At 41.0% G+C, this 16,316-nt stretch overlaps 1 protein-coding gene across 1 annotated transcript in view; it reads right to left on the bottom strand.

Annotated features, from left to right (window-relative positions):
* The window catches only part of LOC116441700, a 34,103-nt gene extending 21,149 nt beyond the window's left edge, over positions 1-12,954 (bottom strand). The window contains exons 1-3 of the mRNA XM_032103922.1: positions 12,943-12,954; positions 9,874-9,943; positions 6,761-7,290 (exon numbers count right to left, since the gene is read on the bottom strand). Of these exons, the coding sequence (XP_031959813.1) occupies positions 6,761-7,290; positions 9,874-9,943; positions 12,943-12,954 (612 nt within the window). The remainder of the gene's footprint in view (positions 1-6,760; positions 7,291-9,873; positions 9,944-12,942) is intronic.
* Between the last annotated feature and the right edge of the window lie 3,362 nt (positions 12,955-16,316).

The raw sequence follows: 16,316 nt of genomic DNA, 5'->3' as shown, positions 1-16,316 counted from the left end.
CCCAACTCGCTTCCTGAGTATTAGCAGCTGCGAAAATGAGGTATATTCAGATTCATGCTTCATTTGGGGACAGCAAAGGAGGAACTTAGCTAGGACTCTTCTTGGCTGGGAGCAGCCAGCCAGCCAGCCTGGATGTGGCTCTCCAATAACCACTGAAAACACTCTTTTTTACCCCAGTGCTGACCCCAGACACACAAACACAGGGGTCATTACAGTAGGTAAGCAAGAAGTAAAATAGATCACAGATCAATTGGGTTAAAATGTCATTGACTCTGCTGCTCTTTTAGTGATTGACTTGTTCATGCACAAGGATAGAGCCCACAGGGAGAAATCTTAATACTTTCCACTCTTCACACATGTTTTTATGGGTGCTTTTGGAGCATGTGTGAAACATCACTGTTAAAGACACTGCCCTAGGATTTTTGGATATGTTTTACATGCAGTCTGACATCAAAAGTGGCCCCTGGGTTAAAAAAAAAAAAAAAATCAATAATGAAAAAAAAAAACCAGCTGTTGTTTAGGAAAATACTCTTACTACATCTTTGAAGTAGAAGCAGAAAATTCAGTAATTTCTGCTGTCCTTCTTGCGTCTCTTGACAGAGAGGCTTTGGGTTTTATTTTCCCTTTAAAAATGAGTATCTGCCCAGTTCCAATCCTAATTTGACTGAGACCTCAGGAATATTAGGTTCTTGTAAGAGTTCTGATTATACGTAGGGAAAGGAAAGAGCCTGAATACCTCAGAGAGGAACAGACTGCAGCCAGAGCTAAGCCACACCATTAGATACCAGGGGCTGTGCAGGAAACGAGGTGTCACATTTTATCTCACAGCACAATCTGTAGCTGTGCCCCACTCAAATCCCTCTCCTGACCTGCCTTTTTCTGTTTTTATAAAAAACAGTCTTTGCACTGACACTGCCTCTCCCTCACTTGCTCTCTCAAACAGTCTCAAATACTCTCTCCCTGCAGTCTCAAATCACAGCAGAAATCTTCTGTACAGTCCCTGGGGGCAGTGATGCCAAGGAGTACATTTCACAGGAGTCTGCCCTCCAACTAAACTACCTTCCAACCCTGTGAAACGCTCTCTTCTATCGCAATTCTCCATTCAGAAGAATGAAAGGACATTGCCTTTCAGAAGGTGAAAAGCACCCATGTGATGTCCTTGCACTATGAAAGGGAATAAGGCACAATACTGTCATCTGCTGTGTCTCCCAGAGCAATCTTCCCAGCTGCTGTCCCTACTAGGCTGCTACCTTCTTGTCCTCTCCATCCTGCTCCTTGTCCTCAAGCTGAAGAGGGTATTGGAGGAAAAAGAACATTGATTCAACTGTACCAGCCCCAGAATGGCAGTGGAGTGGGAGCTAAAAGACACCCTGCTCTTCCTGTCCTGATGATCTTCCTCTCCAGCAAGAAAGGGAAGGCAAGAGAAAAAGCTTAAATTCTCATCTCACATGAAGCATGCTGAGAGCTCACTGGTTAGAAGCCACAAGCCCCAGATCTGGAAACATCAGAAGAACACAAATATAAATCACTCTATATAAATCACTACAAGCTGCCCTAGTCTTCAAAATGCAGTGAGATGTGTTAAATGCTACCAAAAACTGACTGGCTACTTATTTCCATTTTCTTTGCTGAAATACCATGGTGGCTACAAGCAACTGAACCCTATATAAATTCAAAGCCCAAGCCAAATTTTGCAGCAGCTATTCTAGATTGTATCCGATCAGAACAGCACTTGTTCCAATTTTGATGTTAGCCAGGGTTCAGAACAACTGAACTTAAAAAAATTGTTCCACCATAGCTGAAAGTTTAAAGCATCTTAGGAAAGTATGTTCTTAAACTCCTGCTATTAGAGTGGCTACTTATTCAGCACCTCTGACTTATGGTTTGATGCCAAAATAATTTTCCACCCCCTACAGGCTCTGGAAGTAACATGCTCCCACCACCGTAGGAGAATGTTCTCAGACATCCATCCACTTGTGGGGGTAAAAGGAAAAAAAATCGGGCATTTTCTTGTCTTAATAGAGAAATTGTTCGTTGCACAGGAAGAACACAGAAGATAACTTATTTCATCCTTGAAAACCTAATCTTGTCAGAGACAGACATTCAGAATATTCTTTTTTAAGCTGGATATCTTTGAAGGCTGATGTGATTTTGGTGAGCCAACCAGTGTTAATCAATTAATTTCCTTGTTCTCCTGTGAAAAGATAAAGCATTTTCTCCACTGGAGTTATTGTAGCAAAACCAACAACAGACACCAATGCAGTGAGCTGAAGAACGCTGTTGGGAATACGTGACGGTAAAGGCTTGAGTGAACCTTTGTTCAGCAAAGAAACAGGATCTGGGATAATCCCAAGTTTCCAGTATTTTGTTAAGAAGTGCCATATAACGTGACCACAGACAAACAAAAAAACTAATTTAACCCATTGAAGTCTGCAACCTGAAGGCAGGTAGGCTCACTCTGAGAAGATGCCCCTGAAAACAACTGAAGTGAAAACAATTGGAGCTGCTGTGGCCTCCTTGAGGTGCCTTCAGCACTGTCTGGATTGCCTCCCTTCCACAAGCCTGACTGTCTTCTACCCGTTGGTTTACGCTCAATGTCAAGGACATGTTGGTTTGGTTTGGTTGGGAACATGGATCAGAACGTCAAGAATCTCTCCCCTGGCCTCAGGATATCCCATGAAACTGGGCAAAAATCAGGTTTCAGGGGAGTATTGTAGCAAAGTAAAATGGATATGCTCCTAGGCCAGCAGAAGCATTCAAATTTGTCTTCTCCCTAAAACAAATAATAAGCTACTCACCAAAATCTGTCAAGTCAGGCTTTAACAGCAGGATAGCAGAGTGTTCTCAACCATACCAACTTTGTGTCCTGTTAAATCACCTCAGAAAATTATTTTTTAAAACCTTGACAGACGAATAAAATAAACGTTTTCTGGTTTAGGCGCCAGAATGAGGGTGAATGAACAGGTCTAGACTAACTTGTCAATCTAGCTAAATTTAAACAAATATTTCAGCATTATTTTAGCTAAAGAAAACTTTTAGCCCTTGTTACCCTGGTCATATTACTAAAAGGATGTTACTTGTAACATTTAAGTAGAATGAAGTTCAAAATCATCATACATTATCAGCTAGAAGATTTAGGACACTGCATATTAACACAGAGCAAGATTTCCTATGGCATTGAAATTCCTCCCAATAATTCAGCAAGGTTTGATCATCTACATCCCTTTGGCTCCTTGGAACTCTACCCTTGCTAGAATCAAAACAAAAGGTTGATTTATTTCTAATCTTCCATCAATTTCCCTTGCTTCTAAAGGAAAAGAAAAAATTAAATAAAAAACCCCAAGACCTAGAAGACAGTTGTCTACTTGGAGCTGAATATAGCAGAAAGTATTTTGATTATTTCAAAACTTTCCAGTGATTTCTCTGGAAGGAGAACCAAGCCCCTACTTCGGTAGGAAAAAGAAAAAAAAAAAAAAAGAAAAAAACCAAAAGGAGGGTGTAAAAGCAACTGATGGCCTCCAAGAGAGGGCAGTCTCAGACTAAGGATGATTCACAGAGAGCAGTGCTGTTACACCTGTTCTCTACCATATTTTACTGTATGTATCTAAGAAGCTTGATGTTTACATATCACCACCGAAAAATCTTGGGTATAAGTCAAAACTTACAAGTTGGCTGCTGCAAGTTTCAAAGGGGAGGGAGATATTTCCCTTTTACAGATGCTGTAAGAGGAGGAACAGCGCTCCACACATGGGTTTTGTTCAACAAAAACTCACTTTGCTTCCAAGGTCACTGGCAGCAAGGTCATGGTGAGATACAATCACACAGATTCTGCAAGATCAAATACCAGCAGAGCAAAAATGATTAGTTAAAAATTTGCAATTTATGTAACACTTCCCCTCAAAGACAAAGGTTTCTGAGGCTTCTTTGTCTGGTTGGTTTCAAGTCACTAGGAGCTAGCTAGACTGTGCCAGCCCTGCTGTCCATTTTTCCTTCTGAGCACAGGCTTGACTACCTGAACAACTGGGGAGAGAAAACTACACCAGACCAGAGCCTTCTCTACTTTTCTTCAAAGCCATGTCAGCCCCCAAATACAGTCCAGAATCTTCTTTCTTGCCAGTGAACAGACTGGCTTCCAGAAAAATGCAAACCTTTCCACTAATTTCCACCACTTCAAACACCTCCAAAGCTTTAGACCCCTCCTTTTAATACTGATACTTCCAGCCAAAGCACCAACTGCCTGGTGGTGGTCTCCAGGCCCTGGGGAGACACCACATTTTGGGTGATTACACTCAGAAGATAAAAATATTATTTCCTGGTTGGAAATAACCCAAGTTGTATAAGCCATTTACCTCTACTGACACCAGTGTTGAAAGGCAGAGCCACCAGGTGACATGCAGGAAGCAGCACCCAGAGCTCTGAGCACCAGGGGTGGTGGTGCTTGTGTCGGAGCCATGCAGAACAGCAGTGCACTGGGGACAGACACAGGCTGCCCTCAGGAGCACTGGAGAAGTGCTTACCAAACTAGGGATGGAGGAACAGCTGTGAGCATGGCACTACTTCAAATTATTTAAGTAACAAGATCCTGATTAATGTCTATGAACATCCTGCTAAAGCCCTTAGTCCAGCTGCACACCATCACACTTAGCACCTGTGAGATCCATCTGCTCTTGCCCTGCAGGTGGCAAAGCCACAGACAGGTTCACCAGTCAGAGAAACTAGAGTCCCGTGAATCTTGTTCCTTCAACCAGAATCACCCTCATCATCTCAGAGATGCATCTTGTAGTTTTTCTCTATCTCGCTCCCTAACGCATTCACATCTTTGTTCATGCTGGTGACTGACTTCAATGAAGTCCCATCTCATTAATTTCAATAAAATGGTGAGAAAAGTCACACACTCATATGTTTTCTCCAGTAAGGCAGACCTATGTGGGTATCAGGAGTTTCAGACAGCAGTGAAACTTTCAGGTGCAGAATGCAAAAAAAAAAAAAAAAAAAAAAAAAAATGCGGGGGGGAGATATCTTAATGAAAATTGAGCTTTAGTGTGATTTCAAGGCTGCATAAGAAAACAAACAAGGACCTATTTTCTTGTTTCTCTCACTGAGATACTAAAAAATCCTTCAAACAAACAAATACTCCTTTGCCGCAACCAACTCCACCTTTGCTGCAACAGAACAGCACCATGGGAAACACCACTTTTATCTAAGGTGGTGCCCAGTGTGCAGACCCGAAAAGTTTGGTGTCTGAAATGAGACTTTTACAGCTACAATACGCCATTGGCCTCTACAGTGATAATCCTCTCGAGTGCTTTTACAAGCCAGAGGAGGTAAGGTAGCTACCACTGAGGTTAACAGAATGATTTTCACTGGTTTCAGTGAAAGCTAGCCTCAGTGCTAGTCTGATCATCTACATGGTAAGGTCCTTGGACAAAAGCATCAAGGCAGAATTTCGGAATTCTCTGTGCAGCAATAAAGTAAGAACATATCTCAGGATATCATGGCTTTTAAGAAGCCAAATCCCCATTTCAATAACACACATCCAAAGTTGAGTATTTCAGGTCACTTTAAAGGATTTGACTCCATGAAGTGCTAAGTGTGCTTCAAACAAGTAGGGAATCCCTGAAGTGCAGAGTTAATTACCCTAACCACAGCACTAGAGACACCTTATTTTTTAGGGAAAAGCCAAGAACACAAGTGTTTATGCAGACATGGTGCATTTCTGCAGAAGGGTAGTATCTTGATTTTAAACATGCAACAACATGTCAAAGCCAGCCCTTATACAACCAAGCACACACAAAAGGATAATTCAAGAACCTTGTTGTAATTTAGGTTAAATGGATCTCGGGAAAGAAAATGGAAGGTGACAGAGAGCACTAGGATTTAAGGTGTGAGGCTCTTTGAAGGAGTCTGAGTCCAGACAAGGCTGTGATCCATGGCATCCCAGGTTCAAACACTTACCCAGTCAGGCCTCAGTTCCCACCACCAAGAGGAAGCCACTTGCATACACAAACCCACACTTTTTACACCTTAATATTGTACTTTGGAGAGTCATCCTCAGGACCGTAATGCAAATGGGAACCTACCTCATTCTGTAAGACCTACAAAGAAGATTCTATAGCTGAAGGCAGCAGGCAGGACCTAAACTATTTTTCTCCAGCAGCAGCTTATGTTAATCTAAAAAGTAGTCTCAGAAGACCTGAAAGCCTCTTCTCCCCACTCCTCCCAAACCCAGAGTACATCCATTACAGCTAGAAGCTGGCTACTTATGACTACCAATAAGTGTTGCACTGGCCTTTAAGCCAGTCCCAAATGGACTTGGAGCAAAAGTATCCAATCGAGACCAACAGCAACTCTTTATTCAACTAGCAGAATTGCACCAAACTCTGCCACAGACAAATTGCTCCATAAAACCAGCGGGGCAGGAGTCCTACCACCTGCCTTTACTGACACCCTCCTTCCTCACCTGTTCCTACCATGCTCTGGGTAACAAGGAGCACACACACCTGAGCATCCAGGCACTGCTGAGCACCTGGGACACTGCTGCAGCTTGGCAGAAACAGTTTTTTCTCATCCTATCTCACCTCACTCCTCATAACAGCAACTTGCAAATCACTCTTAGCAAATTAGTACAGGTTTTCTATCTGAGCAACACTTCTGGGATTGCATTGGTGAAAATAAGTGAAATTAACATTACACTCTTCAGAACATGAAAATCCACCCACAGCATCCTCCTTCCTCTTACAGAAGAGCTGGAATCACTCACCCTTGCGTAGTACTGAAGGTCTCCAAAGTTTCTTTGCGCCTCGCTCCCAGGGCCAGCCCGCGCTTTCCCTCCGACGGTCACTCCCGACGCTCTCAGCCAGCCCCTGAGAGTCACAGCCCGCCCTGCCCTGCCCCGCTCCGCGCGGCCAGGGCGGGGCTCCCGCCACGCCTGTTGTAGGGCAGTCCCGGAGCACCCGGGGCTCGCTGGCAAAGCGCGGGAGCTGCTGGATCGCTGGATCGCTGGATAGTTGGATCGCTGTGTTGTCCCGCCTTCCCGGCTCCTGTGGCTGCGCTTTGCTGGCACGGCGGGAGCCAAGGCTCCGGCTGGCGCACCGGCCGCCGTCAGCCGGGGCTCGCCCGGCCAGCCGAGCTCTGCCGCGCTGGGACTGAGCACTGCGGGCGATCTCCTGGAACGATCTTCCTTGCTGCTGCACTGCCCTTGTCCTCGTCCCCTTTCCTTAGCCTTCCACTGCAGAATTAAAAAAACAGGAAGGTTTTGATCAGGTTTGTTAAGCCTGTGAGAGGTAGGAGCTCACCTTGGGGTCCAAACATCCGTCCGAGCTCTGAAGTCACCAATTCACTGTGCAAACTTCTGGCAGCAAACCCTAAAGCCTTCTAAAGCCCCCTCCAGCTTTGAGTTTAGAGACATTTCTGGCTAGAGGGCCCCAGAACGAAGTTGCTAAATTCGAAACAAGTTTCAGTCAACTCGTGAGTCAGTGCCTTCCTTTTGCTTCCAAATTTGCCCTTTGATTTGCTGCAGCCTATGGGAGAATGCCAAATAAAAGGCGTGAAATGTAGCCTTGACTGAATTAACAAACTGTTTTGCCAAGGTCAGTAGTTCCCAACTTGGGTACTAATAAATCACAAATCAGCTGCCAAAAATGTGGGAATTATTATTCATTAATTTGGGGCTCTTCATGTGGCTTATGAAATTTTAGGTAGAGCCCTGAAGGTTAAGAAGTATTTTTTAACTGCTGTGGTTCTCTTGAAATCAAACCAGCTGTAAAATACTGCCCACGTTTAGGCTTAAAATAGCTGAAACCACCATTTCCTGTGGTTTCACATGAAACATACACTTGGTGATGAGTGTGCCTACTGTTGTAAAATAAGGGCACAGGGTATGGTCAGGCAACTCAGAAGGGGTGTTTGTCAGCCCACTGAAGGGCAAGAACTGATCACAGCTCAGAAGGGCCTGAAGCAGTTAGGGAGGATCTTGGATTTTTCTGTCCTTTGCTGTATTGCTACTTCTCGTGACTTTATCAGCAATTATTTTCAACAGCTTTTTGAGCTGCAGGTTCCAGAAGCTAGGCAGCTACACAGAAATTGCCACTTAAAAAAAATAATCTAGCTCTCATCATTATGGGAATAACTTTGGAAGTATAGCATAGGTACCCACAATGGCTCAGAGAGAACCTATCAGGGAAAGGCTAACCTATTTTGCTCCTTGATTTTATGATTTGGGGATATATTTGAGACTATTTAGCGTTACCTCCTGTGTGCAGTAATTAAAATGCAAGAGATTCATTCTTCCCCTCCCCATAAGTTAGCATTGAATGAGTGTTAAAAATAATGCTTTTGTTCAAACTCTCTATTCTGAAACTTTCAGCAGTCTCACATCTGTGACTGTGAATTTGAATTATATTAGATGTAGATGGATATCATCTCTCCTGTTGATGAAAATCCAAGAGTTACCAGCAATGAAAAGAAGTATTCGAATTTGCTCGTGGTGTTATAAATCATATTTCTATACAGGTTATATACAGGAAATGTTGTCAGATTCAGCAGAAGGACCAGCTTTGCCACCCAGTTGTCTGGGTGACATTCTAATGATTTCAGTGCAAGAAGAACACAGATTTGAAAGCAGCTTATTTTCAGGTCTTGCTTTTAAGTAATTAAAAAAATAAAGTGAAATCACTGCCTCCCACAGAAATACTAAAGCGGTGAGGGGGCCTCAAGTGGTTTTCCTGGTCGAAACACAATACAAAGAAGATGAAGACTGAGACAAGGCTTATTTAAATAAAAGACAGTAAGGCATGTATATGAGGATATATAGATGAATTATGCTCTGATCCTAACAACGCTGGAAGGTTGCTAAGATTGTACTTACTTTAACCTGACGTACCATATGGTAGATGACTCCTTACCTTTTCTCAGCTGGAAATGTCCTCTACTGAATGACTACAGCTGTATGAAAAGGGTCCAGTCATATTCTCACTAGACAAAATACCTTTTATTTGGGCTGTATTTGATATCTTCCCTTATCAGTATGGAAACCTCAGAAATCACAATACTTCAGCTACAGAGAATGCATGCACTCCCAGTACTTGCTGGTCTGTTGGTGATAGACACCATAACTGCAGAGGGTGGCACAGCAGAGGACAGTGCTTCTGTCCCGCGGCACAGACAGCCCTGATGCAATGCAAGGTGCCTGCCCAGCACAAGGGAGTGAACACACAGCAGAATGTTAAATTCTCCTGAGCACCTCTTTTCAGGGTAGTAAACTCAGCTCTGAGATCTCTCTGTGATAATTTTTTTAAAGGTAAGCCCAAGTCATTGTGTTAATCTAAGGAGATAAAATAGAACACATTCCAAAATGATTTCTTATTGTGCATAACTTTATTGGATAGATGAATGCCCTTGCATGATGCCAAATATGTTAGTGAGACAGCATGAAGTCAAATGATGCCACTCAGTCACAGTTTTCTTGAGGAAATTAGGTCATTTTCCATAATTAGGCTACTGTGTGTATAATAGCTGAAATCCTCCATGTATAATTGGTGTAGTGAGGAAAAAAAATAATTAAAAAGCTGAAAAAGAAGGGCAAAGAGAGCTGCCTTTTTTAAGAACGTTTTTTCTTATTTTTGTAATAATGCTAAAGCATCTTCAAGGATGTTCTGGAACAGAATGGGGATATCTATGTGCTGACAAAGATGTAGGTTAAGGAAAGGAGTGACTGAGAGTAAAGTAGGCACATACTTGTAAGGCATACTGGAGCCTATAGCATAGTGGCTAGGGGCTTAATTCTCATTTATGTTCATCACGTTCCTTGCCTAGATATGAATGTAAAAATTGATCTGAATATGGGCCTGTAGGTAAATCTTCCAAAAATCTCACCTGTAGGCTTTTGAAGAGAGAATTTGTCAAAAATCACTGTGTACTTATACAGCACTCCCTGTGGAGTTGGCTAGGGGCCACCAGGAAGTAAGAACAGTGAACCACACTTCTTTAAAATGTAATATAATCGATATCCTTCTGTAGCTCAAACAAGGAAATCTTTCATGGAAATCTACCTTAGGTTTCTTACTGCCTCCAGTATAGTCAGAGCACAACTTGTAGGCTATATCTAGTCATTAGCTAGAAGCCAGTCCTATCCTTTTAACTGACTAGAACCAGACTGACCTTTCAGCATGTGAACTGAAAGTCAAACCCCTTGTTTCCAGGTTTGTAGTACTTGCTGCAATTCATAGAAGTGGGTATAAGACATAGATTTCATATCTGAGAAAAGATTTGGGTAAATAAGTCAATCAAATTGTTTGTTATTGAGTTTGAGGAAGAGGAGCAGAAGAGAAAGAAAGTAAAGCAAGTTACTGTCATGGCTAACTGATGTGCAATGACAGGGTAGGCAGCAGGCAACAGACTCTTCTTCACATACTGTTCTTTCATACAGAAAATGTGAAACCAGCTGCCCCAGTTCAAGGGCCAGGACACAACCGCCACAGAGATTCTGCCCTTGGCTGACTTCATGACTGGTGTGTTGCAACAAACTAATGCTTGTTGTTGGCAAGGTCATGTTCTGTCACATTTCTGTCTTGACCCTGGGGCAGAATCCAGGCTCCTCGAGGGAGACAGAGTTTACCACCTCTGTCACAGACTGTCCTACTCAGTCACTGTTTTCTCCCTTATAAATATGTTGTGGTGAATATATATGTTGTGGTGAAGCTTTCTGCCAGAATTTGTGTGCTCCCAGAATGTCCTTGTGCACAAGCAAGTTAGCTTTTTCTGGGAGGCAGGTTTATTGGATCAGATAAAGCAACATGAAAATGGCTATCCCCATTTCAGTGTTCCTGAATAGTTTCTCATCAAGGTGTTGGCCTGAATCTCATAGATATAGTTAGCCCAGGAATCACTGCACTCTTCCCTATTCCCTACTGTAGACATGCCAGCATTTCAGTTTGCCAGCTATGAACTGGAATTCCTTGCAGAGACTGGTCACAAGTTCACTGTGACTTTGTGATACAGTAAAAGATATCCCTGTAGTAAGGTAACATGAGGCCTTTAACAATCTTACAAAAGACTTTCTTCTTTGTTATTCAGGCATAGGGAGACAAAGTTCTTCTATTGTTATTACTCTATATAAAGAACCTTCCAGAAAAGGATCTATCAATTCCAGATTATAACATATAAATAAACACAGGACCTCCGTTGCTTTTTGCCCTGTTCATCTATCACATATGCTAGGGCAAAGCAAGCATATTTGCTCGGTAGGTGATGTGTGGAGAGCTGGATGACAGATACAGTGAAGATAAGAAAGACTAATGGAGTTACTGAGACCACTTCCTGTTGAATCATTTATCAAGTGTTTTGTCAGTTTACAGATTTTCCAAATCCCAAAGCACACTGAAGACAGAATGATACACAGTTCTCTAGAATTCCATCATTAGTTCTAGCTGAATATATTAGTTTTTAATTGCTTTTGCTGCCAATGATCCAATTACATAGTTAAACACAGGTTCTAGTTATTGAATAATCAGTAAAAGAGCAAGAAGGGATAGAGGATACATGTGTATTTGCATATTTACCTTATGCTTGCCATATGTGTATTTTCTAAGAAGACACTGAAGTAGAGCTATGGCAGTCTCTTTGCTTTTATTAGTTAGCTTCCCTGAATTCCTTATGGAGAATGCACATATCATAATGCCTTAAATGCTTTCTAATTACATATTTGTTCAGCAAGTCTCAAGACATCCTCATGAATTTCTTTCCCCATAAATCTTCAAGAACTGCAAAAAAGATTTTCATCTCTGTCCAGGGATCAAACCTTGTAATGCAGTCAGGAAATCAATTTGGTTTTGCTGAATGACTTAACTGGCAAGTGGGAGGCATAGGATACTGTTTGGCAGACATAACAGTAAACCTCCTACAGTAAATAGGTACTTACAAAATCACTCATTCTCCATGTACCCAAGACCTTTCAGTTTCAAACATGCTCTTGTCATTGATTTACTGTTTTAAAATATGTCTTCATATACAAACCAGAGAAGAAGCTAATGTAATTTTTCCTTGCACCCAAAGAAGAGGAAGCTGCAACTCCCATTTTCAAATTATGGTCTCTATTGCGCTGTTTTGCTTTCCTTTTCTCTCTCCAAGATTGCTGTCACTTTGCCAGCAGAGCTGAAACTAACACATAGTAGGACAATATACTGTTGCCTTAATTTTTGCTGCAGTTATTATCAATTTTTACTTTCATTTCCTTTTTTATATAAGTTTTCCATAGTTGCAAGGGCACAGTAAGGTACATAACAGCTGGGATTACTGCATATGTTAAGGGAGTCAGAGATGTTCATGCCTGAGTAGGAAGTGTCTCTTCACTACATATTTCAATATCTGAAGATAATTTCTCTGTAAAGCCTAGTGCATCTCATATGAGCATCTATGCTGAAGGCCAAATTTAGAGTAGGATGTCAGTAATAAGAGATTGTGAGTAGGTGCAAAGAATTCCAAAGGAATTCCAGGAGTTGAATTTTTGGTAGTCAGGCACTGAAAAATTCCTACATAATATTAATAAATGGGCAAGTCAGCAAATGGTGTTGCATGTAGACACCAGCTGTTTCAGACCACTCAGCTTAGGCAACCTTCCAATACACTGGATCAAAATGCTGTTATTTGGAAAAATGGGATAGGGCTGGCAAAGTATTTCCTTAGACTGCAGCTTTTAGGCTGTTAAAGTAGCCAGGTAGTCTTCCTCAAGCACCTCTTAGGAAATAAATGATTACCTGCTCTGCAGGACACACACTATTGCTATAGATTTTTATGCAGTTGGGTTCATTTGTGGTTAACAAATTAATCAATTATATTAATTAATGGTATGGTAAGGGGAGTTATCTCCTCTTTCCATATGGGGAATTGAGTCACTGGCTAAAACAAATGACATACCCAAGCCTAATCTTTAGTCTTACACCTTACCTGTACAACCATCCTTCTTTGCTCATATTTTCTCCTTCCAACTGCAGCAGTAGATAAAATAAAATTCCTCTTAGAAAGGAAACAAGCATCACAATTCTCCTATGTGCATTGCTTTTTAAAAGCAGACATAAAGTTCCTGATGCACAGAGGCATTAATTCCAGAAAGAACTGTGTGCAGAGGAAAATGCTGAGTAGATACAATAACTACATGCACAATCATTCCCATGTTGGGATCACACTGCATTCACTGGACAGTCAATCTATGTATACTGGCAACAGCAACAGGACTTCCAGGATGCCAAACATTTAGAAATTCCAGACAAACGCCAAGTTCTTCTTCTTTTGGTCAAGCAAAATTTACATGCAAGAACACAGTACATATTTCAGTAAAACTGAAATACACATAACCCTCATCAAATATAAAGGCCAGAAAATGGCAATAACCAACATTCCCAAACCCTTTAAAGGCTAAGATGCTTTCTTTATGTAGTTTTTGATCAATCCCCATGAACTTTTGAAAACTATCCTAACGTACTCTGCTTCACTGTTCCTTTTAGTGAATTTTGATGACCACTGGGAATATACATTTGAATTTCCTGAAGATAAGGACAAACTTATGTATGTACACCCTGGCTGTACATACTAGATAACAAAGACAATACTACTTAAAGTGTACTGAGAGAGTAATCTAATTTTACCATGAAACACATTCTTTTGTTTTTTCTACATCTTATCTAATGAACTCAGGATCTGTTCCTTTGCCAGCACTGGGATACTTCACTTTCATGAGCTGATTTACCATGGTTGTCTTTCTTTGCGCATCAAGAAAAGAGCTCTTCAATGTTGTACAAACAGTGCAAAACTATTTACCTGTAAAATCTAATTACCATATACAAACTTACTTACATATCTACATATAAGATTATTTTAAAGTGTTTGTATGTCATGAAGGACAGAACAGGAAATACATATAATACTGTGACCCATTAGGGAAAATTAATTTTCTGAGTGATGGTTTGGTTAAATGATATTGGTGTTTTAGTAATTTATTAAGATATTAAAACCCTTCAGGGATCAGACTATCATCTAGACTAGTTTAGCAAACCTCATTTTCTTCCACGATATTCTGCTGTTTTTCATCATCTGAGAATTTCACCTAGAATATTTCACAACAATTCTGAGGCACTATAGCTAAAGCAGTGTTCTTTTACCCCAAAAATAATGACATACCCAAATCCAGGTAACTTCTTATATCAGTAGCTAATGGAATGACAGAATTTTTTTATTACGTGTGTATTTTGGAGCTTCCTTAATCTCACACTTTACTCTGTACTCATTAAAATTCTAACTACTCTTCAGAAAAGCTTATTTGAAGCCTGGGACCAGCCCCACTCACTTTGGTGAAAAGGTGCAGCGTGGCTTCTCCCACGGCAGGTATTGAAACAATGCTGTCAAGCTGTTTAAGCTTGAAAGAGAGTTGAAAGATGAGAGTAGAAGGCTGTGCTTGTTTTGTCTGACTCCTCTGAGAAAGCAAAGAAAGCCAACATGTGTCAACAGCCAGGTCAAAAGCCTCATCAGTTTGTTTTTCCTGAAATTTTATACTAAATTCTGCAGTTATTCAAGGTAATATTAGAAATTACCTCTGAAAAAACCATAAAATTATTTGCAAAACCTGAGCTACATTTGCTGCTGGTTTCACTGCAGTCAGTCTATGTATCACTGAAGCATTAATGAAATTTTTGCTTCCAAGTGTATTGCTCCATGTTCTAAGTCCAAAGTTTTGTTTAGGTTCTGGATCACTGAAAGAGTCTGAGCTAAGAAAAGGCCAATCCTGAAAGATGAACACATCCTTTCTTCTGTTGGCTGTGGGCCAACACTACAGAAATTATTTCTCCCATTGTTTACACCTACAAGAGTTTCGCAGCTGCCTGCAGCTGTGTTGGAATACAGGATCCCTTCAGAGAATGACAACTGACAAAATGTCATTTCTTCCTGTGTAAATGTTGGTTGGGGGATGCTTCACATTTGAGATACTTTCTGCTTTTCTCTCTAGAACCAAAGTTTATTGCATTCGTTATAGACATAGAAGCTGGCAAATCTCTTTTTTTTTAATATTCAGGATATCTATGTTCAGATGAAATAATTCACTAAAATTAGTGTTTAGAAAACTTAGCATACACAATGTAGCTACTTGAGAAGCCATCTCCAGCATTCTGAGAGCAGAGCGGTACCACTCATGCTGTTACCAATTGGACCCTGCTCAAGCCTGAGACACCATCACAGAGCTGACACCAGGATTTATTTGGATACCTGCTCTTATTATCCTCCTACTCTGGGAGCTGGCTCACGATGACAGCTGTACTTGGAAGTACCCCCACACTAATACGACTCACATTAAATGTCAGCCTAGTTACTCAGCATGCTCCAGCTCATACTACGTGGTCAGAACTGTCTCAGGATGACATTAACATTTGAGATGTGTTTCTCAGTTATCAGCAATTCTTCTCCAAAAAAAATAGTTATTACTTTAAAGAGAAAAAAAATCACTTACCAAGATATCAAGACTACAGCATGCCTTTATATTTGGATACGAAATACTGTGAACATTCTCCATTTCTTCTCTTTTTTCAAATATATATTTATATACACATCTGACATTTCTATAAGCTTTTGGGGTGGTGCCTTCCTCTTTTTGACTAACTTTACTGAACATTAATATGTCTGTTTTGATACACATATGTCTCTTCTCCCAGAACATTACCATATAAACCAAGTCAGATTATTCAGTTAAAAGCCAAATTGTTCCTGGCACAGCTCTACTTCTGTAAATGGAGCACATTACTTATTTATCTAGCTGATTTATTTTTTTGAAAACAAAGCAGAATTCCAATAAGAGCAATGGAAGCACAACAGTACTTCTCAGTCCACTGGGTGGAAGTTGATAATTCAGGACACACATATAAAGAGCAATTTGGGAGATGATGCTTGGCATTTTAGAGAAGCAAGGCAAAAAAAGAAGGCATGAAAACCCATGTAGGACAAAGACACAAAAGAAGAAACAAGTCCAATACTTGGACTGAATAAAGAAAGCAAGCTAGCAAATAGCTTTAAATGGCACTTGCTCCCAAAAAACAAAGAAAATTAATATCACCAAGACTCAACTCCCTCATGGAGAAGACCCAGAAACAAAGAACAATAGATGACTCAGAGAGGAGCAAAAGAGCAATGAAATATTAACTGAACATAGACACTCTCGATGTGAAAGGCAGTCTCTGTCTTCAGTCTGCATTTGTGTGTATTGCATGGAGAGGAAGCCAGCCCTGCACCATCCCGTGGCACGCATCCCCTTGGCAGACTGTAACCCTGCTAACATC

This window comes from Corvus moneduloides, chromosome 3, assembly GCF_009650955.1.
Source record: "Corvus moneduloides isolate bCorMon1 chromosome 3, bCorMon1.pri, whole genome shotgun sequence".
Lineage (NCBI taxonomy): Eukaryota > Metazoa > Chordata > Aves > Passeriformes > Corvidae > Corvus > Corvus moneduloides.
This window is presented reverse-complemented; position numbering and strand designations above follow the sequence as displayed.